Source organism: Lutra lutra, chromosome 10 (genome assembly GCF_902655055.1).
Source record: "Lutra lutra chromosome 10, mLutLut1.2, whole genome shotgun sequence".
NCBI classification, from domain to species: Eukaryota; Metazoa; Chordata; class Mammalia; order Carnivora; family Mustelidae; genus Lutra; species Lutra lutra.
This window is the reverse complement of record NC_062287.1, coordinates 21,774,223-21,800,892: the sequence shown is the minus strand read 5'-3', so window position 1 is coordinate 21,800,892 and position 26,670 is coordinate 21,774,223. Positions and strand designations below refer to the sequence as shown.

The window sequence follows — 26,670 nt, the reverse complement described above, 5'->3', positions numbered from 1 at the left end:
GTTCACAAGCACGCGTGAAACAGATGGAGGAGCAGAGGTGTATTTGGCTAATTACATGACAGCAGGGAGAACCCACGATCGGACCATCCGTATTTTTTGTGCACTACATCTTGCCGCCTCAAAGACAGAACTGTTTCCGAGCTCAAATTTTTTCATAAGCTAGACAGCCTCTGGGGTAATGCAACTGGATGTACTTATGTCCTCAGAAAGTGTAAATAAAAACCCGAAGTGTCCAAAATTAAGGCAACACCATGTGATGTGAATATAGAATATCATTTATTTAAATGTGCCCCTGAGCCACATTAAAGGCCTGAACTCTGTCTGACCCAGCTAGGCGGTCGCGCTGGGGATCCCTTCACTTCTCCGGGCCTCAGTTTCCCCCTCTGTCCACACTGGATGCAAATCTCTTCCACTCCCTCGCGGTCGAAGTCCCTTTCGCCCAGGCCTCTGAGGTGAAGTCAACGTAGGTCACGTGAAGGAGGCCCAGCCGGAGGCAGAGGAGCCCTGGTTTACACCGGCTGAGCAAACTCGGGCAGAGGGGTGCAGATCCCCCAATCCGACCAGGTCTCCCTCTGCAGCCGTTTGCCAGGGAGGCGCCGGCCTCAGAGGAGGCGGGGCGCTGGGGTGAGTGCCCCAGAGGACTCCAGGGTGGACTGCGGGAGGTCGCCGCCCGTCCCCACCCGGTTCCCACCCTGGCCAGCGCAGCCGCCCCGCTGCCGCCACCACACGCCGCCCTACAACCCGCTCCCGCGACGCATGCGCACCCGGGCCTCCGCCCCAGCCGCTGGGGGCGGGGCAAGCCCAGCGCCGTAGCTGCTCCGCTGCCTGTAGGCCAGCCGGAGAGAAGCGCGCGTGCGCCTAATTAACACCGTTCAAGGACGCCAGGGATTAGGTTGGGCTGTGCGCGCAGACCAGACCCTGGAGTTGAGAGAGGCCGTGAGCTCATCCTGGAGTCTAGACTGCTGGAGCAGTGATGCTGGATGCTTGTTAAATTTCCAGATTCCTGGGCCGCCTCCCCCGCGGCCTGGATAAGACCCAGGTATGCATTCTTAAATCACCCCCTGATGGTTCTGGTGTAAGTGGCCCTCAATGGCTGGACCACCCTCCTGGCTCAATCAATGTAGGAATCGGAGCATAGACATGGAGAAATGACTGACCCACGGTCGTACAGAATGACATGCCAGAGCCCTGGATCGAACCCTGATGCGTAGACTTGCACTCACATGCTTTCGCATCTTGTTCCCTACTTCCCCTCCTGACTCATTTTCAGGGCACGTTTGTTTAATCAGTACCAGGCAGACAGGGAGGCAGTTAGTTAATTCTCACTGGTTGAGCTAACGGAAGAACGACAGTCCCTTTCTCAGAACACCGAAAAACCCCATCCAGCCGCTCCAAATCAAAGCTCTACTCCCCGTTCTGACTCTGACATTGGACTGGTACTAAGGCACCCTGCAATGTGCCTTGGGGCTGGGGCACACTGGAGAGAGCTGAGCCCACCCAAAGGAACAATGGCCAGTCTAGATGTGTCTGTCCCCTCCCCTATCAATCATGAAATTCGCTGCATATGGCATCAGAAGCGTAACCCAACAAGAATGTAAAAAGTTCCATCGTCTATATGCATGTGTGTGGAGTTTGGGGGGGGGGGGGGGGGGGGGGGGGGTCTGACCCATCCCTGTGTGCTCGATTCTGGCTCAAGTTTAGGAGTGTTCAGTAACAGGCAGTGGCCCCAGTCCAGGACAGCTGGATCGTATGTGCTGACAGCCACTTTCAATGGCCCTGGATGGGGAAATGGACACTCCCTTGCATACCCTCACGAGAAGCTGCTGGGCAGGCATCAGGGATAGGCGCTGCTGGGCAGGCATCAGGGATAGGCAGAGCTCAGACCCCTGCACACGTTCACACCCCTGCTGGAGTCAACAGGTTGTCCCCTACTCCCCCCTCCCCACAACACCCAGGTCAAAGCCTGGGAGACAAAGCTTGCCCCTGTAGAGTGGAGAGGGCTAGGGGCTGCAGAGGCTGGAGCCATATTTGCTTTCAGACTCCCCCTCTCCCCTAGGGAGAGCACGGTTAGCGGTTAGCAATAGAGGCAATTCTATGCCCAGGGATGGTCCTCAGGACTCTTCTGGGGCCTGAGGATAGGTGTTCGCAAGGCTCCTCCAACGTTCGGCCCAGAAGTGGGTCATCTTCCCCTGCTTCTCCCAGATCTCTGCCCCTCTTTATCTGTCCTGTCCCAGTCTCGCTGTCTCAAAACCTCAAGGCTGCAACTCTTTCCGAGAAAGCCAGGAACACAGCTTTGAGTCCCATTCCCTGTGGGGGAGTTCCAGCTCTCCCTCCTGGCTCCAGATGTAAAGGAACAGCTGTGGGGGTGGAAAGATGCCCAGTTGGCAGCTAAGCAGGGCCTGGGAAGACGGAGAACAAAGCAAGGAGATACAGGCAGATGGCAGGGCTCTCCTAGTTCTAGAAACCCAGGGAAAACAGCATTTGTCCCCTGGCCCGGCAACCGGCAGGACAGGCCTTGCCAAATCCCTCAGACGTGGCCCAAACCCTCCCCATCCCAATCCTGGCAGCCTGGGCCACTGGGCAGGACCTTCTGTAAACTCCATTTTAAGATTCCCACTTAATCTGAGAAAGGAAACTTGGCTTCCTTTGTCTTACTCCACCCCGTCCTCAAACACACACCTCCCAGCATGAGGTTTCAGCAAGGAAGGCCTGGAGGGGGAGAGAGAGGGAGCGGAGAGGGGAGGATGGGTTTCGGCCACTCCCATCTGGCATCCTCCTGCCTCTCCCTACCTTTAGGATGTAAACCAGGATGAAGAATGCCAGGCTGGGTGTCCAGCAGACGGCCCACTCTGGGTGCCACCTGCTTGTCTGCTTCACCAGGGTGACAATGAATGACTTGGCACCAAGCACTGTACCCAGTAATTGTTTCTTGAATGACCGTGGCCTCCTCTGGGTCCCACAGGGTCCCAGAGACACTGCTGGTCTTTAACAAGCCTGTCTAGTGCTAGGAGAGGGTGCCCCCTGCCATGACCCACTTGCCCCCATCCATGTCCTCCCCAACCTGAAGGACACAGGGTGTCACAACTGCTCCCATTTTAGGAAAAATAGTTTAATGTTAGGTTTCAAACCTCTTTTCTAGATGAGGGCCCATTCTCTGTGGGACCCCCCATCCCAGTGCTCTTCCCATGCCTGCTGGGAGATAGCAGCCCCTCTCCGAAGGGCACCCACCCGCTCCAGACGTCCCTGCCCTCCTGGGAGGCCCACTCCGGGGCTAGGCTTTAGCAGCTTCTGCACTTTTGTGTTTTTATCAAAAGTGGGCAGAACACTGTATTTTGCCCCTTTTTTGACGCCATGGGACCGGCCCGTGGCACGTTCCTACCCTTTAATTAAATAGCCCATTAAATAAGCCCCCGGCCCTGGTGGAGATGGGGCACAGGGCACAAAGCCCGCGCCTCGGATGGCTTCCAGCCACCCCGGGCCTCCACCCTGACCGGATCCAGCCGCCTTGAGAGCAGCCAGGGGCACGGCCCTGTCTCAGGCCCGGCCAGTACCAGGACCCCTCTCCACACAGGGGAGGGGGATTCCAAGCGCATCACCAGGCACCCCCACAGCCACGGATGGGGTCGTTCAGGCGGCCAAGCGGGCAGACGGGTGGATACAGCTTCCGCCCCAGTCAGAAGAACGTCAGGTTCTTGACTGCTCCGATCTCCAGCATCCGCTTGATGGCCAGGGCCTCCTGGGAGACATTGTGGCCTGACCCCTGTGGAGACAGCCAAGGAAGCAGACTAAGGGACTCCCAGGGACCTCCCCGGCCCAAGGAGCACTCTCTGATGCCCCCCACGGCCCCCGCACTTCTGGGAGCTCCCTGCCCCGGGTTGGCTCCCAGGAGGACAACACGACCCGTATGGCCAGATACCGAAGACTCAGGCCAGAAGACCAGGGGTCTGAGTTCCAGTTCTGACCCTCGAGCAGCATCCGAGCCCTTAGCACCACTCTCACCCCCGCCCCAGGGTCCCCAGCTCTGTCCCAGCCAGCTCGGAAGCAGGGGCCGCTTACCGCCATGGACTTGAGTGTGATCTGTTCATAGTAGTGAATGGTCTGCTTCCTGTTGTGGGCATCTGGGTAGCCAAAGCCGGCGATATGCACCAGGTCGCAGAGGTGGAGTGCCAGCGTGATGGCCAGCAAGCCGGTGGTGGGCTTCTGAAAGGGTTGGGGGGGGATATTAGAGGGAGACCTGCATCCTTCCCCGTCTTCTAGGCTAGCACTTTGCAATAGACTTTCACGGAAATGTTATTCCTCTGTGCCGTCTACACTGTGGTCACCAGCCACGTGCAGCTTCTGGGCAGGGGCGCCGGGCTGATGGAGATGCATGTGAACCGACTCTTTCACTTTATTTAATTGTATACTTAATTTAATTAACTTAAATTTAAATGTAAGAAGCCACAGGTAACTCAGGGACACCAGGCTGGAAGGCCGGCCCAACACACCTCGGGGAGGGCTTGGGCCTCGAGGCAGTGATTCCGCATTGAGCGTTTTATCCTGCAGAACACGAGTGTGTCCGGTCTTCACAAAAGCACTTGGAGGTGGACACATTTTACAGATGGGGAAACTGAGGCTGACGACTTCATTCAAGGAGTGGAAAGGTTCTGCTCTCTGCCTTGGAAAACCTCAACTCTTTCAGAAAACCTGGGGGGCCCCCCACTCACGGGCTGTGTGGCCCTTGATGAGGATGGGCTCTCCCCTTCCATGAAGTGGGGACAGTAGCACTGTTCCCACCCACCTTATGGGCTGCTCTGGGGGGAGGGGGAGACCTACTTTCTCCATCCCTAATTTGTCCATGGGGATGGGCAACGTGATACCCTAACCTCAACCTTTTTTTTTTTTTTTTTAAGATTTTATTTATTTGTCAGAGAGATAGAGAGAGTACAGGCAGGCAGAGAGGCAGGCAGAGGCAGATGGAGAAGCAGGCTCCCTGTGGAGCAAGGAACCCGATGTGGGACTCCATCCCAGGTCCCTGGGATCATGACCTGAGCTGAAGACAATCGCTTAACCGACTGAGGCACCCAGGCGTCCCAAATCTTGCCTTCCTCAGCTCCAACACCCTGCCTTCCTGACCACTTCTGCCGCCCACTCCCATTTACGAATGGCTCCCTGGACCTTGTCAGCTCAGGTTTGCCCCAATGTCCCTTCTGAGCATTGCCGTCATTTCATCTGTCTCTTCCTGCTGGGGTTTTCCCCTCCTGTTGTTCTGACTACCACTACCTTCTTACCCAGTTCACATGTTCGCTGAACCACATTTCCGGGGCCTGCTAGATTGCTCTGCCTGGTCACCGGCTCCTGGAACCCGCCAGACTCCTCTCCCCCTGAATTCCCTATATTAGTTAAGCATGTTACCACCCAGCTAGCTGTCTAAGCTGGAAACCTAGAATTACGAGAAATCTCTCAACTTCACCTGCAAAATAAATGGTGTTGCAGGAGGTCACTAAAATAGCCCCCAGTGACCCTTGGGTGTACGTGGAACCTACCAATCTGAGACGTAGGACATGATATTCAATTGCCCTACAGGTGCCATTGGCCCTAAGATAGAGCATCCTGGTGGGCTTGACCTCATGAAATGAGCTTTAACATCTGAGTCTAGAGGTCGGCAGTGGAGGAAGTCAGGGGTGGAATGCACAAGAAGGATTTATCGTGCTGTTGCCGGCTGAAAGGTGGAGGGGGCTCTCTCGAAAGAAACACACACAATCTCTAAGAGCTAAGGGTATCAAGGCTGAAAGCCAGCAAAGGAAACGAGACCTCAGTCCTGGAACTGTAAGGAACTAAATACCTCTGACAAGAAGGACCCTGGAAGTGTGTTCCCCCCACCCCACTCCAGCCTCCAGATAAGAACTCAGCTGTGCCCCACTGGACCACCGACAGCCAGAACTATGAGTCTATCAGTAGGCAGTACTTAAAGCCACTCAACTCTGGTGGTTTGTTAAGCAGCAATGGGAAGCTGCTATATCCAGGGTATGCCTTCCATTTCCCCCTCCCACAGCCAGAAGGTGGGTCCTGGTTCTTCTCTTGTCTCCCCGCTCCAGCCTTCCTCCTCTGCCGCACACCTGATCAGGGGCATGAAACGCCTCCTTGCTGCTCCCCTCCACTTCAGTTGTGCTAGAACTCAGTGCTGGAGGAGCTGGTTGGTCTTGCCAAAGGAAATACCCTTTCTCCAAGTCCCTGCCTGATGGGCACCATGACCCCTCAAAGGCCCAACTCCAAGACCACCTCCTCTGGTTGGGGGGTGGGGGGGCTCCCAGCAGAGGTCTGCCCCTCCTCTCAGCTCCTCCAGCATTGGGAACAACTCCCTACTAGGGCATTCTGCCACTCCCTGTTACAACCTGTATGTTTATTCTGCTAGACTGAGTGTCCTCAGGGCAAGGTGCATGTCCTACACCCCAAGTGTGCAAACATGAGGCCAGGGACTGAGCAGCCACAAAAGAAGGCATTCAACCTAAGTGGAATCAGAGTAGATATTCAGTGAAGAATAAAATTTTTTGCTGTGAAATTTGGCAAATACAGTGAGCATCCCCTGTGTACCAATCTCCGTGATAGGCATGTTATATAATTGTGTTTTTAAATTCTACAAGGGCCTTAAAAGGTCAGTATGAACACTGAACACCGTCCTCACCACACAGATAAGGCTCCCAGTGGCCAATCTGCCCAAGGCCACAGAGTAAGAAGCAGGACAGCCAAGTCCTGGCGATGTTTACTAGCTATCTCTGACAACTACTATCCCACACGGCCTCTCTAGGGGTTCAGACAGCACGTGTGGAAGTCCTTGGGAAGGTAGGGCTAAATCGCAAACCACAGCTTGCAGAACTGTACTGTGACTCCCCAACCTGACACATGGCACGGAAGCAGGGCACACAAGACAAAACGAAGCTCGAGCTCCTTTAATTCACTCTGACAAATCCATTCCAAGATATAAGATCACAGATAAAGTGACCTCACAGCCAACTGCAGACATTCTAAAGTCAAGACCACAGACTGTTCCAGCAACTCCCTAGTTTATAAATTCTGACCAGCGCCTGCCAAAGCCTCTAACTCTGGCCCTGAGCCTTATAAAAATGCTCCCCTAACTTCCTGCTTGGCAGACATCCTCCCCCAACTCTCCCCGCCCACAGCCAAATACACTGGATTGAATACAGGGGTCTGGGAGCTGTTCAAATGCAACCTGGGGTCTCTGTTGTTACTTTCCCCCCTCTTGGGGTCCTCCAGGGCTTCCGAAGCCTCGAGAAACATCCTGTCCCAGCCTCCGGATTCCCAGCCCGCCACCCACCGTCACCCGCACGCACCTGCTTCATCTTACGCGGCTGCTGCATGGGAAGACTCAGCAGCTTGTCCGCTGCAATCTCCATGAAGAAAGGGTTGAGAATCCGAACCTGCCTGGGGTTGACGTCCCAGATGAGGGGAGGCTGCTTCCAGAAGCCCTTTCGCACCTGCGGGGCATACGATTGGAAGGGAGAGATGGGGGTGCGCACACGCCTGTTTCTCAAGTCCAGCCGGGCAGTACTCAGCGGGCAGATGGGGTCCACATGATGGCAGAGGCCCCCAGGAGTGCAGGGTGAGCCAGGAGGGACATGGAGGCCAGGCCCACACCCAAGAGGGAAAGGGTGACCAGAGAGGAGTGGGGAGAGGTGGGAGGATCCTACTGGGGGTGGGGCGCAGTGACAAGCTGTGTAGGGTAGCGGGTCCAACTACTGCCCACTTCCACCAAACAGGTGGAAGGGGCTTAAGCGTGGGGCTGCGTAAACCCTTGGTGAAAATGCTCGATGGGACCAGTGTCAGCATCTGACTAGATGAGAAAAAGACACAAGGGACACCACCCGGAAGGACAGACCTCCTGTTCTAGCCTACCCCTGCCTGGAGAGGACTACTGACCAGCTGCTTTCCTCCCAGGTTTCTCACTGGCACACACATTTTCTGGCAGCTTCCCTGGCCTGGGCAGCCTCAAGCTTGGAGTGCCCACCTCATGCCCGCAGGCTGTCAGACCCTGGCTGCTGTGGTGGCTTCTCAGAAGCCCCACAGAACAGGGAGTTCACACCTTCCCCTCCTGGGCTTTCACAGGGCAGACATTGTAGAGCGTGAGGTCCTCAGACAGGCAGGGTCCCGTCTCGGAGCCCCACCCTCTCCCATCCCCCGAGTCCCCGCTCACCCTCTTCTTGTCACTCAGGATGGTCTCAATCCAGTGGAAGTCCATTGCCTTGAAAGCTACCAGGACAAGGAGTGTGTCTGGGTTGTTCTCCACTTTGGGGTCGAAGTGGGCGGACTCAGGGTAGAAGAGACGCATGGTGGTCTTGGAGCCCACGTCGCCCTCGTAGCCAGCCACTGGGGCATTGTTCAATCTGAAAGGCCGGGAGGAGGAGGCCCGTCAGCCGGAGGCCCATGGGCCTGTCGACAGTCCCTCCCAAACAGAAGGGACGAGCGCCCAAGCTACAGACCTGATGACCACGTCGTACTTGTTGATGGCGTCCCCCAGCGAGCTGTTGCGAAGCCGGTGCCCGTTCCCCACCACCACGCAGCGGCGACACTTGAGACTGCCGTGGGAAATGGTGATCAGCCCCCGGGGAGACCCCTGTGCCCGTGCTGCTGAACTCCTGATCTGGGTCTGCCTGGGGCCCGGCTCGGGATTCCTTCCCAGGCTGCCTCGGCCTCTGATCCCCACGGACCCGGCATCTCCAAGGAGCCTCACTTAGGGTCCTGCTGACTGCCCAGCCCTGGGCTTTCACGGCAGAGGAACTGAGCAGAGAACAGAAGGCGGAGGAGGAGAGGAGGGAAGGCTCCTAGTGGGGACTAATAAGAAATCCCATTTCAAAGCCCCCTCGCCTGCTGCCCAGGTCCGCGTGTCATTAGGGCAATACCCTGCCTGCTCCAGCGCCCGGATGCCCAGGTCCAGTTGCTGTGGACACTGGCGTCCCTGCCTCCCCTGGAGATGGGCAGGCTGGAAAGAAGGGTCAAATTGGCCCCAGGGGAGCAGAGATAGGAAGTCTCGCTGGGAGGTGCTGGCCCATGACTATCTCTGGGAGGCGGAAAGGAGAAGGTGCCCAGACTCGGGGCAAGGACTGTCTCCTTACCTCTGGATGCTCTCTGGGATGGAGTAGCTGGTGATGGCTAGAACCCGGAGGAGCAGGTCTTCTACAAAAAGATGCAGATTGGGAGGGGCCAATGACAACAGCCAGCTTCCCGAAGGCTGCCAGCTCTCCCTGCACTGCTCCTCAGAGCCTCTGCTGCCCCCTCCTCCCCTGACCTCAGCATCGGAGCCTGGCTCAGAGCGCGGGCACCGGGACCATGAGCAGCAGAGAGCGGGAAGCAGCGTGGCCGAGGTGAGCCCACCATGCCCATTCACCCAGCCACTCTTACCACTCCCCTTGGTCCCGTACGGCAGCTCATAGGCAGACGGTGTCTTGACCCAGAAATAATCCTTCAGCTGCAGGAAGATGGGCTGATCTCGGGAGTAGCTGCAGAGGTGAATGCAGGGCCGGGATGAGAAAGGGATTAATCTTAAAGAAGCCAGAAGCCAGGGTCAGGTCAGGCCCCTATTCCATATGTCATATATAGTAGTATGTAATATTGTACATAATAATTATTACATATCATGTATTAATATAATATTATATATAATTATATGGTATTTTAGTGATATAATTATATGATATTTTATGGTATAATAATGTAATACGTTATATAAACTATATATACTTAAATATATTATTTTAATATACAGTAATATATATTCATGGTGTATGTTTTTATATTATATAATATATAAAAGTATAATATATAATAACATTATATATACTAAACATATTATTTATAATATATAAAAGTAATGTATAATATATAATATTTGGGGCCCCTGAAACCTCCAACTCAATGTATAAATTATATTAATGGGGCACCTGGGTGGCTTAGTCGTTAAGCACCTGCTTTTGGCTCAGGTCATGATCCTGGGGTCCTGGGATGGAGCCCCCCGTGGACCTGCTTCTCCCTCTCCCACTCCCCCTGCTTGTGTTCCCTCTCTGGCTGTCTGTCAAATAAATAAAAATCTTTTAAAAATTATATTTATATATTATATAATATTGTATATAATAACATAATTATTCTGTCTTACTATATTGCTTATATATCTGTATGTCCAAGGGCCTCTCCTCCCCTCACGGGTCACCTAACCCATGTCCACTAACACGTTCCCCTCCATCTACACCAGCACTGAGGCCCCCACCCTCTGAAACTCCCCGCCCACCTCACCCTATATCCGCCCCACCTCAGCCTTAAGTACTTACTTGCCGAACAGCTTAGAGGCCTTCCTCTCCACTTCCCCCTGGAAGCATGGCTCCTTCTTCTCTGGGATGGGAAAATAAAAACTAGAGACAGAAAAGGGAGGAGGCAGGAGCTCCAGTCAGACCTCTCGGGCCCAGGGGCCAGCATCCCAGGCAGCCTCCACTTTCTCCCATGACATAGGTCCCAAGGTCCCAGCGAGTGACGTGCAGGGTAGAATCATCTCAACCCAAGTTCACTCTGAGACCAACTCATGGCAGATCCAGCTCTCCTTTCTCTGAGCAGCTCTAGGGAGGCGTCACAAACCTTGCACCCCGAACCCACTACCTAACCTTCCTGGAAGGATTTCACGCTAACAGCTGAAGGAAGGGGCCATACCCTCGCCCTCTGAACCCTCCCAGCCCCACTAGGTCAGCCACCCCCGACACTCCATCCCTGAGCCCATTGCTGAGAAGAATCAACGGGAGGACCGGGAAGCTGGACCCAAGCTCCAAGTACCTGTCTTCCCGGGAGATAGAATACCACACCATGACGACCAGGACCAGAGCCAGCATGGCCAGGAGCTTCCAGCCTGCAGGGCACATGCACAGAGGAGCTAGAGGCAGGGACAGGCAGAGACGGCCCGAGGCCACCGACCCTGTTTTGGGCCCCTGCCACCTCCAACTCAAGCAGACCCGGTCCCCGGCCCTCGCCTGGCCGTGGTTTTCCAGCACCGGGCTTGAGCCTGTGTTTCTATGGTCCTTCAAGATGAACAGAGGGCCCCCTGGCCATCCGCCTGTCCCTCCACAGCCCCCAGCGGGTTGCAGATGCTGAAGACTGCTGCTTGGGGGGCCCATCCTTCAGGGTCGGGGAGCCCTGGGACAACACTCACGGGACTTGCTGATCATGTTTCTCAGCGGGTAGCAGGGTTCCTGGGGAGAGCTGTCATCCCGGCTGCCTCGGGCCACCTAGGAGGTTAGAGGAGTCACAGGTGTGTGGTCAGCTCTGGAAACCTTCTACCTAGAGCCTGGAGGACACAACCGAAGCCTGCCTTTCCTTCTCCAGAAGGCACAGAGCTGCTTCCGGGGTGGCCACCCAGAGAGCAGACATCCTCTAATCCCTTGAAAGCAGCATCTGGGGTCCAGGTGGGGCAAGGGAACCCAGATCGCACTCCTCAAAGATGAGGTCCCACGCCAGACTGGCCTGTTCGAGCTTCCCTGGCGTGGTTTCTTGGTCCCCTTCCTCAGTTTGACCTGGGAAGGGCCAGGTCCAGGAGGCAGATGGGAAGTTCTACCCACCTTTGCCATGGAAGTGAACTGTATGGGGCTATGATTTGTAATTTAGGCAGTGGACATTTGTCATTCTCCGCCATCCAAAGCAGTCCCTTGTCTCTGCTACCACCCACCTCTCTGTCCTCGGTCTCCCACCACTCCAGCCAAACAGATCCACTCTGGCCTGGCGCTGGGAATGTGGATGGTCCCCCAGTCCTTCTAGATTCTAACTAAATGCAAACAGGGTCCAAGCCCTCATTCTCCCAGTGCTGGGGGGTGGAGGGAGTTCCATGGAGGCAACTGTCTGAATGGGAGTGCGGGGGAGGGCAGGCATTGCTCAGAGAAGATGGGAGACCCTTTGGCATGGCAAGGACAGGGCTCTGGAAGGGGGTCAGCTGCTAAACACACATAAGCAAAGAGGTCCCTACACCCAAATTCAGCCAGGGCCACGCTGCAGAGTCACAGGGGAAACAATTTAGGCAGCCTGCACAGAACACCAAGAGGTGCGGGACGCCAGGCGCCATTTCTGTCATCCACGCAGTGTTCCCCACCCCTGTCACCCGAATCAGAAGTTACCCTGGGCCGCTTCCTGCAAACACAGATTCCAGGGCTCCTCCCGGGGTTTGCTAAATCAGAGAGGGCGGGACCTGGGACAGGCATTTTCACAAGCAGCTCAGGTGATCCTTGGGATCCACTGGGGACAGGGATGGAAGCTCCAGCTCTCAGGGAGACCTGGAAAACCTCCAATTATTTCCTCAGGGCAGGAGACAGCATCAGGATGAGAGCTGGTTTTTGTTACTAATCATAAATGAATTATCCTGAACACTGTCCTATTATGGAGTTGATGCTCTGCCCCCACGCTCCGCTCTGAGTCCACAAACACCAAAGAATGAGTCTTGGCAGGGAGTGGGGGGAGGGATGTGGGACCAGAGCCAGGTATCCTCAGGAAAGTCAGGAGCACCCATCCCCAAACCCCAGTAGGGATGGAGGATGACCCTATCTAGTGAAGTTCTGGATTTGTAGTTAGAAGACATCAGTGAAAGTCACGGTTCTAGAAGCTTCTCTGACCCCTTCTCCGAAAGTGGCATGCCTTCTTCCTACAGCCACTGCCAAGTCATTCCTCACCCCGGCACAGTCCAGAGCACTTCTCCTGATCTATACTGAGCCTAGTTACTTCCTTGCTTGCTCTCTGTCCTCCCCACTGGAGTATGAGCTCCGTGAGGGTACCAATGCTCTGTCTGATTCCCAGCATCCAGCACACGGCCCAGCACATAGCCAGTGCTCAAGAAGTACTACTGATGAATGGCACATTGGGTTACCTTGGCGGTGTGTGTGGGGGGGTCACTTGTCCCTCTCTGACCTCAGTTTCTTTGGCTGTGAAACTGGGAAGTTAGCCTAAAACATATTTTAAATATATAAATATTGTGTAGAACTATTTATATATTTGTCTTATGGAGACGATGTTCTGCCCTCACGCTCCACTCTGAGTCCACAAAAAAATATATATTTTGCAGCTCAAAATATATTTATCACATCAGCACAACGGGCATCACTAGGGACCTTATTAGAAATTTATAATCTCAGGGCACCAGGGTGGTTCAGTCAGTTAAGCATCTGACTCTTGGATTTTTGCTCAGGTCATGATCTCAGGGTCATGAGATCGAGCCCACACTCAGTGGGGAGTCTGCTGGTGTGTCTCCCTCTCCCCTTCCCCCCTGCTCGTGCTCTCTCTCTCTCTCAAATGGATAAATAAATCTTAAAAAAAAAAAAAAATGCATGCTCTTCTGCCCCTCCACACTGACAACATGAGGATTTGCACTTGAATAAGATCACCTGATGAGTCACAGGTACATTCAAGCCTGAGAAACACTGGTTCAGGTGGATGTTTTTGACCTTGACTGAACAGGAGAATCGCCTAAGGTGCTAACATTTTTTAAAAATAAGAAATAATTAAGAGCGTCTGGGTCCCACACCTTGGAATTGGGACTTGATGCGTCTGGCCCAGCAGCGGGATCTGCTCGAGCTCCTCGGGGGATAAACAAGCCATGAGAGTTCGGAACCGCCGAGGAGGACAAGGGTAGTGAAGATGTCCACATGACGGCCAAAGCAGGCCGCTTGGACTTTGAGGTGTGCCTTCTGACTCAGTGGGCGAGGCTGGACACGAATTCTAACCAGCTCCCAGGTGGTGCCCAGCTGCTCCACGGGGACCACGCTCCGTGCTGCAGAGCTCCACACCAGGACCCTCCCAGCCCTAACACCTCCCAACTTCACGAACCTCACCCTCTCCTCCCTTCCACTCTCTCTCCGTCTTCGTGACCAGGACTCACTCCATTTCCTGGCAGCTCCCTTTGTATCAGTGGTCATAACACTGCTGGACTGACTGGCCTAAGGCCAGGACCTGAGGAGTTTAAAAATGTAGGGAGGCCTCAGCCCCAATCTCCGAGATTCTGATTTAATGGGTTAAAGGCAGTGTCCAGGCACTCCTAAGTGAAAAACAAAACCAAAACCCAACCCCCACCCCACCTCTCTTTCGGGGAAGCCAGCATGGACACCAGCACTTCGAGCGAGCTCCACAGTAACTGAAAGACACAGACTTGACCGCCCTCCAGGCCCCACCGGGGTGGCGGAGACCTTTGGCAGCGGGAGGTGAACACAGCGGACTAGTCGGATCCCAAGACACGGCAACTAGCCCCCTTTGACCTCCTCCCCAGAAAGCCTGCCTGGCAATGGACGTCTTGGTTCCCAAACGGTGTTGGTGTGTGAGAAGCAGACAGCTGAGGCTTAAAGTTTGCCCCAAGACCCCCCCCACCCCAGTCTGGGGTGTCATCAGCCCAGCCCTCCCCTCCCTGGGCCAAGCCCCGACCAGAGCCCGGCAGCCGCAGACATTCCCGGCGCCCGAGCTTGTCCAGTGGCGGCTGCCCCAGGTGGACCCACAGCCTTCTCCCAGCCGTGGGCCGCCCCGCGTTATTGACCAGACCCCTGGGTACGAAAGGACACGGGGAAAGTCACAGGACAGTACCTGGGCCAGAGAGCAGGGCTCTGCTCCACTCATGTCGGACATGCAACAGCTTCTGCCTGCCACCAGCCGCCAGGGTGACCAGCTCCCCCGACACACTAGGCAAAGCTGACCCTGGGGCAGGAAGCCCACGTGCTCTCAGGTGCTCTGCCAAATAGCACAGCAGTCCCTCGCTGATCTGAGGCCGCGAGCACGACCCCAGACCTCGCTGGAGGGCAGAGCCCGGGGCACAGGGTGAAGCATGAAGTCCCGGGAAGGGGCCACTGTGCCTTGGGCTGGGCGGACACTCGCCGCCTCACACACAGCAGGCACCCACCTGCTACCTGAAGCAGGAGGAAGGGAATGCGCACCCGCCCAAGGGCACAGCGTGATGCCAGGTCCCTCGGAGCCCTGGGGCCCAGCGAAGGGATAAGGTCAACTGTCCCCGAGCAGGGGTCTGGGAAGACCAAGGTGGGGAGAAGCAGAGGCTCCATTCTTATCGGTTCAGAGACCTTGAGCAAGTCACGTAACCAATGTCACCGTCCCTTTGTTTCTGCAGGGAAAACACTGTAGCTGCCTGCTTGCCTCATCTAGACTCAACCACCCCTCCTGTTCCCTCCAGTGCTTCCACCAGACATCGATCCCCGCTCCCCTCGCCAGGACCTTTCCATCAGGGATCCCCCTTCGCCCTGCTTCTTCCCACTCTCTCTTCACTCCTACTAAACAGACTTCGATCCCACCCACCCCCCGCCCCCGGCCAAACAAAGCCCTCTCTGCTTCCACCTCCTCTTCCGGCCATCCCTGCATGTCCACCTCCGCTGGTCACACTTCTGTATCTGTGCCCTATCCTCTCCGACCCCATCCCGGCTCCCACCTGGATTTTCATGCAGAAATGGCCCCTCCTCCTCCTGAAGCCATCAGCAGCCTCGTGCCAAACCTGAGGAAGTTCTATTTTCTCTGCCTCCTACCCTGAAGGCTTTGATACTGCCGGCCAATGCCTGTGGCTTCTGAGTCAGGACTCTCCCTGTTTCCCTCTCGGTGACAGTCTCTTCTGGCCCCAGTCCCTTTAAGAGCTGGCATTCTCCAGGGATCTGTCCTTGAACCTTTGCTCTCCTGCCTGTTTTTACAGGACAAGTTCATTCATTTTCGGAGGTCTGCCTGCTGCTCCTATCCTGATGAGTCAGACCCTCCCCAGACCCCACCCTCGTGTTTCTGGTTGCCTGTGGCCCTTCCTACCTGCATCTTCCTTAACTCTCCACAGTTAACACGTCCCCAGCTAGACCACTTCTCCCACTCTGCCCCATCCACTCCCGTACCCACAGGATCATAAACTCAGTCTTCCAACATCTGCCCCCCCCTCACGCCATCCCCACAAAACAGTTACTAAACATGATTGATTCTACCCCATTTCCTCATTCCAACCAGCTCACTGAGCAACTACTGAGTGCTTGGCTTTGTGGGAGGCACAGGGGATGTGAGGCTTTACAAAACCCAGCTGAGAGGTGACTGGCTGGTTCAGTTGGAGAGGCAGGAAACTCTTGGCTTCAGGGTTGTGAGCTCGAGCCCCATGTTGGGTGTAACAATTACTAACAAAATAAAATAAAGTAAAATAAAATAAAATAAAATAAAACCCAGATGCGGCATGAAGGCCACCGGTCTAGAGCCTCAGAAACACTTTATTTTTAAGATTTTATTAATTAATTTGAAAGAGGGAGAGAGAGTGAGAGTGCACAAGCAGGGGAGCGGCAGAGGGAGAGGGAGAAGCAGGCTCTCCACCGAGCCGAGAGCCTGACACGGGACTCGATCCCAGGACCCTGGGATCATGACCTGAGCTGAAGGCAGACACTGAACCAACTGAGCCACCCAGATGCCCCTCAGAAATGCTTTAGAATACAGTCCTCCATCTCCTGGTCTTGAGACACAACAAGTCTAGATCCCATCCCAATTCATTTGCTTCCTAATTGGTCTCTTTGTCACATGTCTTTCCTCATTCAACCCCTTTCTTTGGAACTGCCAACAAGGTATGTTTGCAAGAAATAATTTGGAACAAACCACCCTCCTGCCTCAATGGCTCCCATTCCTTAAGTGAAAAGCCAAAGCTCCTTAGTGGCCCTCAGAAGCCTTTACCCTCGGGCCCTAGGTGCTGAAGGCACACCTCCCACCCTCTTCCCAAGCACACCGCGGAAGCTGCCTTTCCCCCTCCCCTCTGCCCACCTCTGCAGCAGGATACCCTAAGCACCTTTCCCCCAAGGACAACCCCACTCCAGCACCAGTCCAAAGGGCTCTTCCTCTGTGAAGTCTTTTACGATATTTCTAAGAACCAATGTTTTTCTTCTCACCAAATATTGTTTATAACTTGCTTCTGGCACTTAACAAGTAATATAAATTTCATGTTATATAATTACTGCTTTTCATGTCTCGCCCACTATCTACTGACCTGAAACTGCAGGCTCGTTTACACCAAGAGTCTATCAGACCTGGATCACAAGATGCTTTATCCCCTAATACAATTTTATGTTATATTAATATGTGTTTTGTATCTGGCCCATGAGACTATGACCTCTGTGGTCTGGGAGAGTTCTTTGTATTTCCAGACTCTATTATAGAGTTCAGAAGGTAGCTGATGTTTTGTAAACATCTGACACACAAGCAGTCAGATGAGATTAAACACGCATTACATCCCTTATTAATTACTAAAATGTACAGCGCACTTACCCTGTGGGACACAAGGAGGGTCCCCATCCCCTCGCCATTGCTTTGGCGACCAGATAAGTCACTGTTGTGGGGGGTGCACACGGAATGTTTAACAGCATCTTTGACCTCGACCCACCAGATGCCAGCAGGAACCCCAGTGCCCGGCTGTGACAACCAAATTGTCTCCAGACATTACCAAATGCTGAGAACTACTCCACTAGACATTTTTAAGGGCTGTCCAAGTATGATCTCAACCCTATAAGTTAAGCATGATCATGACCTCCGTTGCAGAAAAAGGGACCCAGGGTTCAAGATGGGTCAGCTACTTGCCTAGGGAGGTAGAGCTTGTGAGGACAAAGACTGCGACTCCGGCTGCTTGGCTCCAGAGCCCACATGTCCAGCCCCCGACCCCCTATGGCGTCAACAGATCTCCTGTAAGGGAACGAGTCCCTAGACTCCGTGGTCCCTGGAATGTCCAGGGCTGTTCTTCAGAGCAGGTAACGGAAGTCGGTCCTCTATCAGATCCAAGTCCTTAGAATGCTTACAACAGCTACAAGCAGCCTCCCATGCTCCCTCTCAGGCAGCTTCCTCATGGGACACAGTCTCTATCTGATGCCGTGGCCTGGGGCTGCTCGGGAAGCTCTCCAGCATGCTTCCAGTGCAGACAACTGTAGCCACGGGATTAGCGCTGCCCTCCATCTGGACACCAGACTTCCAGGAATGCTGGCTAAGGCTGCTCTCACTTATCACATCGCATCCCTGGCACAGGACTCGAATCCTTCAGCTGGTCAGCCAGGCCTCCTGGGCCCTAACTCGGGTGGCTACCCTGTCCGCCCGAAGAGGACTGTACGTGACACCTGCTTTCCCACATTTCCCCTTAGGAATCTAGGGTCATGTTTCTGCCAAGCTCAGACTCCACGGCTGACATTCCAGAGGACACTCAAGCAGGACAGTGAAGTTAATGCAGCTAATACAATAACTAGGTAAGGCAAGATGGTGACATAGGCCACTGGGTAACCTACTTTAATCTCTCATTCTTGGATGGAGATGGCCAGCTAATGGCAATTCTCCAGGACAGGTCAGTCACTTGCATCACTTCTCAGCTCAAAAATTCTCCATGGCCTCTTGTGTACTCAAGAGAGACCGGGTCTCGGTATCTCTTCACTGACTTCTTTATGCAGTTTTGCTACTTGCCATTAAAAATCCCGTACACATCCAACATTTCTGGTCCCCCTCCCCTGCTTGTAGGATTTTTCAGTTGTTTTGTTCGCTGCCGTATCACCCATGTCTAGAAGAGTGACTGGCACACAGTAGGCTCTCAATACAAATTCACTGAATTAATAAATGATCAATTCGTCAGGGACGTCATTGGAGCCAGAGAGGAAGAAGCAGTAACAGGAGTCTGAGATTCGCTCTATCCACTCCTGCCCAAGCCCTGGCAGGCCACACTCTTCGGACTTTGCCTTCTCCCCATCACGGAACAGCACAGTGGGACCACAGTGTGCCCGGGGTGGGGTCGGGGGAGCAAGAGGCCTGCCCTGGCCCCAGCTCACGCAAGACAGCAGAGGGCTGAGGAACTGGCCAACGGCCTCAAGGCTCACGAGTGGGCAGATGGGGCAGTCTGTCCGGACACCCAAGCTTGGAAGGAAAGGGGCCTGGTAGGCTTCCCACAGAAGCACAGAAGCTTCTCTGTTCCCCACCCTTGGGGTCCACAGGCTGCCACCTCCCCCCTGCCATCAGGCACCCAACCAGCCCAGCCCTGCAGCCTCCTGGATAGAAACACTGTATCACCCACTTTATCAGCTGCCGGTCACAAGACACCAGAGGGAACCACTTGAAAATCATACTTCTGGTGTCTGCGCCGGTGGGGTAGAGGCTTTGAATTCCATTGTCTGGGTGAGAAACCTGAAGCTGTGTGACGGGGTAGAGAACCAACCAGGACGGACTCAGAGCTAGGATAAGAAAAGGAAAAATCTGGTCGGGCTGCGGACCTACCCCAGCCCCCCCCCCCCCCCCCGCCACCCCGCAGGGGCTCTGGGATTTTTAATGGCAGGTAGCAAAAGTGCATAAAGAAGTCAGCTTCCCTCCTCAGACCTCCCACCCAGGAGTCTAGGAATTCGGCCCCAGGGAGCCAAAGCTAAAAGTACAACCAGAGCTGGGGCTTAAACTCAGGTCACCACCAACACGGCCAGTCCCCTCTCTCCTCTGGCCTCCACAGGCCTCTTCTGAAAGCAGAGGACAGCACCAGCCCTGCCCTGTCCCCCACGGTGGCCCCCAGCCAGCGTGGCTCTGGAGTCCTTGCCGTGTGGCTGGTCCACACTGAGGTTTGTTGTAAGGGGGAACCATACACTAGATTTCAAACACTTAGTACAAAAATAAAAGGGAACCATCACCTTAAGAATGATTTATACTGATCACTGATCACACACTGCGGTAATGTTTTGGCTCTACTGGGTTAAAATAGTAAGATTTATTTCATTTCCTCATTTTTACTCTTTAAAAATGTGGCTAACTTAACATATCTTAAAATTTTATTTTCTTACTTATTTTCAAGATGTTATTTATTTATTTGAAAGAGAGAGAGAGACAAAACAAGCATTAGGAGCGGCAGAGAGAGAGGGAGAAGCAGGCTTCCCACTGAGCAGCGAGCCCAGCGCAGGGCTGGATCCCAAGACCCCCCAATCATAACCCAAGCTGAAGGCAGACAGTACACCGACTGAGCCACCCAGGCACCCCATAAAATTTTATTTATTTTAAGTAATCTCTACACCCAACATTGGGCTCAACTCACGACCCTGAGATCAACGGTGGCATGCTCTTCCCACTGAGCCAGCCAGGCGCCGCTAACTTAGCATTTTGTAAGATTTGAAATTACATATGTGGCTTGCAACTGTGGTTCCCACTGCGTTCCTCTCGGACCTCACTGGACCAGGCCATGTCTGTGATTGCACAGGAAGCACGTGTAGAAACTTAAAGCAGTAGACCTTTCCTGGCCTCCATCTCAGAGAGGCTAACTCAGGGTGTCTGGGATGGCTGCAGAGGGCCCTGGTCATTCTGAGGGACAGCCATAGTGAGCACTGTCCCAAGGTCTCAAGGCGGAGCAGCTGGGAAGTCTCTACTCTTCCCTGCATCCTGCCCACTCCTCCTGGGCGGTCAGGGTTCTGAGCATGGAGGCAGAGTTCAAGGGGACATTGTCACCTGGCGCCCCAGCCCAATCTCTGCTCTGCCCACACCCAACCTCTTCCTGACCTTGGCAACTTGCTCCAGTGCCTGTGCAGAACCGGCCTCTCGGCTATCCCTCACACACCGCACCTGCCCAGGGCCCACGCAGATGGCCACGTTTGTGCTGGCAAGCAGGTCACAAGGAACGGCCTACTCTAGCCCAGAGCTGTGCCTCAGGGACCGGCCACCAGGACTGAACCCTGCCTCTGCCGCTTAGCACCCCTAAGCCTCGGTCTCCTAATCTGGAGGTAAGGAGCCCCTACCACAATTTTCGCTGGGCTGATTAGCGAGATAATGGAGAAAAGACACACGGGAAATGCTCCGTGAATAGTGACTATTAGCCATATTCCTTTCTCGTGTGCTAAGTGGAATCCAAAAGCTGCAGCTGTCTGGAATGCGGGGTGGTTAAAACATCATTGAAGAAACAGTATGTTTTAGTCAGTCTGTTCCATGATCAAAAGCAAAGAAATAAACACTGAGCCTTACGCGACACACAAATGAGTATCCACGGGACTGAGAAAGTCCTGGATGACGGCCAGGCCTCCCCGACGCTTCCTAAACATGCCCTCCCCTCCCCAAAGGAGGGTTTTAGCTTGCATGCCCCCTCCACACTCCGTCCGAGCCCCATTTGAGAATGGAGACAGGACTGAAGGTCCGGGTGGGGGAGGGGGCTGCAGTCAGTGCCAACAGTGTGACATCTGAGTCCTTGTCTGGGCAGGGGTTGCCTGCAGTGTAAATGGTCGGGATCTGGAATCCCAAGCCTGGACCTACCTCCCTGGCTTCCCTTGTCCTGGCCACTCTCCCGTGCTGCTCCCAGCACACGGTCCCAGCCTACCCAGCCAGAGGTCTCCTCTCTACCCCCACACTCGCCTCCTTACCCCATCTTATTCCCTTTGTAGCAAGGACACCACGCCATGTCCTGTACTCATGAATCCATGCACCCCGAGAAAGCGGGACTCCATGCGGTCCATACCATCTCCAGCACCAAATTTAATGCCTTCGCGTGGTAGGTCATAGACAAACACGGAAATGAACAGACGTCTAAAATGCATGAACAGAACAAGTGTGGACAGAAAGTTTCATCAAATGAAAGCATCCCACGCCTTTATTTTGCAAAGACCTGAGCACCCAAGGCGCCAGGGGCTTGCTTGAGGCTCAGCTTGGGAGCCGGCAAAGCCACCAAGTGCCACGTTTTTTGCCAAACACACGTGGCTAAATGCACAAACAGACCCTTATCACCAAGGCGGCGTGGTTTCTGCAGAAGTCGCTATCACCATCTTTGACTCCCCTGAATCACTACCAGCTTTGGGGGTACAGGACCACCCAATGAGCTGGTATCACGCATCAAAAGCTGGGGTGGTCCCAGGACAGCTCCAGGGCTTGAAGGTGCCCTATTACCGACGTAAACTCACATCCTCCTTTGTTGTTCCCCAAGAGGGTCTGCCTGAGCCAAAACCCCAGCCACCCCTCCCCAGACCCCTGAGCACCTCTGGCATCCTGGGGGCAGAGGAAAGGGTCCTGGACACAAACCCAAGGTCCAACTCAGCCTCCGCAGTGAGGGTCCAGGCATCCCTGGCAAGGTCCTAGATCTCTCAAGGCCTCAGATTCCTCCTCTGTGAAATGCAGGTCACGAGGGCAAGTTCTGGAAGGTGTATGAGCCTTGAAAGCCATCCTGGGATTGGAAGCCTGAAGCTTTCTTTAGCTCCGGCCAGGCTGACACCGGGCCCTTGGCAAAAGGAAGCTGCAGAGGTTCCTTCCTGGTCCAGCTCTGCCCCAGAGCACGGTAGCTCCTCTCCACCCAAGGTTTCCCCATCCCAGCAAAGGGAGGGGTCCACAACCGCAGCTCCCGCCTGCTACTGTAACCATGAACACGCTCTCCTCTCCTGGCTGCTGGGCCCACTGCATACACGACACAGGACGCACGCAGCTGCCCAGGGAGAGAGGCAGAGACACTGCCACCCAGACTAGTCCGCACTAAACCCAGGCCCCTTGTACTGGCCAGACCCTAGGTGCACTGCTGGGGTATGAAAAGCATAGGGTGGGAGAGAGGGAGCAGGCTTCACTGGACAAGCCACTTGAGCTCTCTCTGGGTACATCACGTCCTTGAGAAGGTGCCTGGGCCCCTGATTAGTCCCACCTGATGGCCATCCCAAGGGGATCCAGATGGGGCCCCTCCGCTGGCCAGCACCCGCTTTCCCTAGCAGCTCCAGAAGCAGGAGCCCTCATCACTTCTTTCCAGAGTGATGTTCCCTCTGCTGGTTGTCCCCTCTCCGGCAGGTGCTCCTCAAGTCCCCACTCGGGGAAAGGGCCGGGCCATGTTCAGTCCTGGGACCTCGAGGGAGGTGAACACTACGCCCGCCAGCTCTGGCCCAAGAAGGGTGGCTCTCAGCACGGCTGTTTCAGATGGAGCAGCAGGGAGACCTCTCTCCCCTGGTGATGCGCATTGCCCTGCAATGGCGGTTCTGCAACGGGGAGGCTTTGGGGTGTCCACAGGGGAGGACCCACTCCTGAATTCCCAGGAGCCTGACAGAGTGAGAGGAGCTGAGAGTGGGGCTCGGGGTGCACGCATATGCTCAGGGGCAGCACTAGGGCCCCTGGGTGGGGCCCTGGACAAGAATGCAACCCGGAAGAAGAAAAATCAAGACTGCATTTCAGGCCGCAGCCTGTCCCCTGCGAAGGGCGAAGCCAGTAAAACAGGCCCTTTTAAGATTGTTGCACATCGGTGAGACCTTCCCTGAACCGACTCTCCTCTAAGGACATCGTCAGCGATGACGTAAGGGGACGCCTGGCTAGCATTTGAAGTGCTGCTGGGGAAGGTGCTGACCCTTGGGGGATCCCTCGGGGCAGAGCCTAGAGCACAGCCTGTGGGAGCACTGGCTGGAGGGCTGGCTGGCATGATCAGAGGGGACCCACACCTACTTCTGCCCCAGGGTTCTCCCACAGGGTAAATGTGCAGCCAATCTGAATGCCCACAGCCTCACCCACAACCCAGAGCTGGGAGGCCCCAGAAAGACACTCTGAACCCCTCAAGCCCACCCTACTCCTGCCCGCTCGAACCCTCCTGTGTCAAAAACCTACAAGCACATCTCTACAGAAACACACAGCTCTCTGCTCAGAGGCACACCCAGACCCGACATGGAAACACAGAGGAACGTAGTAACCCTACACACTCGTACACAGGAACACACCCCTCGTTCCTTCTCCTCCCCTGCCCATTCCCCCCAACATACAGCTTCTGAGGTCGGCTGGGCCCCCTCGGCCAGGGTGCTCTCCTCCCCCATCCTGCGGCTGAGGGCACCGCCCACCCGGCTTCAACTTCACCTTCAGCCGTGGCCGGTTTGTTTGTCAGGCTACAGGTCCCTGGGGCTCCCAGCCAGGGAGCGGGAGCTTCCAGAGGAGCAGGGAGTGGCTACGCTGGCCCTCTGGGGCCTTCTTTTCACCTCTGAAAGTTGGGTAAAGAGAAACCCTGGACTCCTGGCTCTCAGCCAGGAGAAGCCCAGCTCCCAGCAAGGGAGCCCCACTCCTGTCATGCTCAGAGGTACTGGGGGAGGTGGGCACTGGGGCAGAGGGGCTGCAGGGAAGCAGACGGGAGGAAGATTCACAGCCTCGTAAGGATGTCCCCAGAAGGGCTGGGGAGTGTCTCAGGGCAGCCTGGGACCTCAGTCACGCATGGGCCAGAGGCAGCTGGCCCAGGGAAGGGTATCCCCGCCTGGCGCCCTCACTCACCATCCTCCTGGCCTGGCCTCTTTGCACGGGCACCTAACCCTGATCCCTCGGAGAGGGACTGTCCTCCTGGCCTACCCCCCTCCCCCTCAAATCGAGGAAACTCCTAGGCCCTCCCCTAGCCATCCCCCTGATCCACTCAGGCCTTCATGTCTCCAGCCCTGAGGCATTAGCAATTTCAGGATCATCCCAGACCTGGGAGAGGTGGTGGGAGGGCAAGGCACAAGCTGCTCAGGGCCTGGGGACTGAGGATTCCAGAGTCTAGGGCTCGTTCAACAGGTTTGGGCTTCGCCCACACCTCCTCTCCACGGAGCTATGGCTCAGGTCCTATGGGCTACCTCCTGGGCAGACACCCTAAATCTAACTGAGGGCGGTGCCAGGGGTCAAACCAAGTGCCCGAGTACCCCAAATCTGGGGCTTTGCCAGAGCTCCTCCCCTGGTCCTTTCAGGAGTCCTCCCTGTTTTCAGCTTCCAAGAATACAACCCTGTTAATCCACCACTACCTTGGGACAAGCACTGCCCTCAGGGCTAAACGGGATCCAGAGGCTTTTTTCAAAGAAGCCTGGTGCCAGATAAGGACTCGGGGAAACTGAGGCACAGGGAAGACGCAGACCCTGAGAAAACCCAGGAGGCCATGCAGCCACGGGGACCCTGGTCCCATCTGAAGACCCACAGGTCCTCCTGCCCTCTTCCAAGCGTCTGTTTTCTCCTGCCTGGGAGCTAGCAGAGCAGGGACCTGGGACAAGGTGCCGCCCACCCCCAAGCCTGGCCGGCTCACCTGGCCTTCCCGGCCTGTCAGTCCAGCTGTTCCGGAAAGAGAACATTTTCTTCTCACTCTATTTGGACAGCTGCAGGGATAGTGATGGTGAGAAGAGAATGTCTGATTACTGACAGAGGGGGCAGTGCGGGGACAGGGCCACAGGGCCTCCGATGGGCTGGGCAGAGGGCTGGAGCTGCGGGGAGGTCCTGGGCAAGGAGCTAGGGACGAGGAGCTAGGCGGGGGCCTGGAGCAGCCTGACAGGACACAGGGAATGCCTGCCATTCACAAAGAGGGTCGCCAGAGGGGCTTCTGGAGCCGGGCCAGGGGTCTGGAGTAGTGAATGGCAGCCCAAGAGCGGAGAAGAAAATGACTCCCTTCTTTATGGAAAGTGCTCAGCTACAGGGCGGGGGTGGGGCGGGGTGGGGGGTTGCCCAGCCCCAAACCCTTCCTTTCAGACAGATCCCTAGCCCTTCCTCAGCGTGTCCGGGTCCAGGTCCGGGGCTGGTGGGTGGGGCTCAAGGAGAAGATGAGGCATCAACTGGGCAAAAGTCAGAAGCCCTAGAGATCCAGCTCGTTCCCACTTTCGAAGACGGCAAGTAGAATTGTAGGGTCAAGACACACTGTTTCCTCCTCTCTCCTTCCCAATGGTCTCTCTCTCTCTCTCTCTCTCACTCCCCTTTGCTCTCCTCCCTGTGTCCCTGTCCCCTTTCCAGCCATCCTGTCCCGGTGTCTCCCTGTCCCCATCTCCACCTCCTCCTGCCTGCCTCCCCCCAACTCCCCACCCTCGGGTTATGTAAGGGGCCTGAGAACACACAGAGGGAGCTTTGTTGTCAAACCAAATCCATACGGAGCCGGAATCGGCCAACGCAGCTGTTCCCCATTCCCTCCGCCTTGGCAGAGTTGAGACGCTGGGCAGGAAGCCCCCACACGCCTCCATTTTGGGAGGCGGGGGGCAAATGCTGGCCCAAGGGCCCCCAGGCAGCTGAATGGGTGGCCAGGGATCAGTCATCCTTGCGTGGGACTGCAGCAGGGGACCAGCTGGCCCACAAGGCAGTACAGAGCCCCGTGCAAAGCCAGGTCACAAAGACCACAGAGAGGAGAGCTCTGGGCTAGAAGCAGGCCTGGAAAGGGGGGTGGGGGAAGAGGACACAGACTCCCCCAGGCCCACCTGTATTCTTGTCCACACACGGATGCACGCCCATGCTCTTTCTCCTGCACAACCCACGTACACACTCATCCACACACTTACAGCGCGCACACACACACCCTCCATGTGGGCTCACCTGAAAGGTGTCTGAGCAAAAATCTCCCTGCTCTGACCAGCCTCCTCCATCCCAGCAGGTCCCTTTGGGGAAAGAGCTGGAGCTCTGGAGAGAGGGGGGGGGGGGGAGGGCGGAGGTCAGAAGCCAGAGAAGCTCCACCAGCCCACTCTTCTTGGGAGACCCTCAGGCTCTCGGACCAGGTCCCACCTTCTTGCCCAGGAGGACGTCCAGGGAGGTGGGTGAGGGCCCAGGGAGCAGAGTTTAAGTTTACTTTGAGTTTCCTCTGGGCCGGCACTGTCCCTTCACCAAGCCCAACTGCTGGAAGAACCATCTCATTCGAAAATTCTGGAGCTGCCAACAACAGCAGGTGCTCCTGAACCCCCAGAGCCCAGAAGGGAACCTCCCCGACGGCTGGAAATCCAGCTGCCATGTCAGGACCACGCGGATGTT

At 55.4% G+C, this 26,670-nt stretch overlaps 1 protein-coding gene across 7 annotated transcripts in view; it reads right to left on the bottom strand.

The window, feature by feature from the left end:
- Positions 1–3,088: 3,088 nt before the first annotated feature.
- Positions 3,089–26,670, bottom strand: part of ST3GAL4 (ST3 beta-galactoside alpha-2,3-sialyltransferase 4) — a 31,100-nt gene continuing 7,518 nt past the window's right edge. For 3 of the 7 annotated variants that reach the window (XM_047690196.1, XM_047690195.1, XM_047690197.1), the window contains 11 exons: positions 26,242–26,325; positions 11,186–11,261; positions 10,813–10,885; positions 10,320–10,400; positions 9,397–9,494; positions 9,111–9,171; positions 8,478–8,573; positions 8,192–8,381; positions 7,332–7,475; positions 4,057–4,200; positions 3,089–3,760 (listed from right to left, as the gene is read on the bottom strand). In XM_047690196.1, coding sequence (XP_047546152.1) covers positions 3,674–3,760; positions 4,057–4,200; positions 7,332–7,475; positions 8,192–8,381; positions 8,478–8,573; positions 9,111–9,171; positions 9,397–9,494; positions 10,320–10,400; positions 10,813–10,885; positions 11,186–11,201 — 990 coding nt within the window. In that variant the 5' untranslated portion in view covers positions 11,202–11,261; positions 26,242–26,325 and the 3' untranslated portion in view covers positions 3,089–3,673. Of the gene's footprint in view, positions 3,761–4,056; positions 4,201–7,331; positions 7,476–8,191; positions 8,382–8,477; positions 8,574–9,110; positions 9,172–9,396; positions 9,495–10,319; positions 10,401–10,812; positions 10,886–11,185; positions 11,262–14,583; positions 14,603–23,705; positions 23,725–24,976; positions 25,047–26,241; positions 26,326–26,670 lie in introns of those variants that run through there. The other 4 variants (XM_047690191.1, XM_047690192.1, XM_047690193.1 and 1 more) reach the window with 4 other exon arrangements.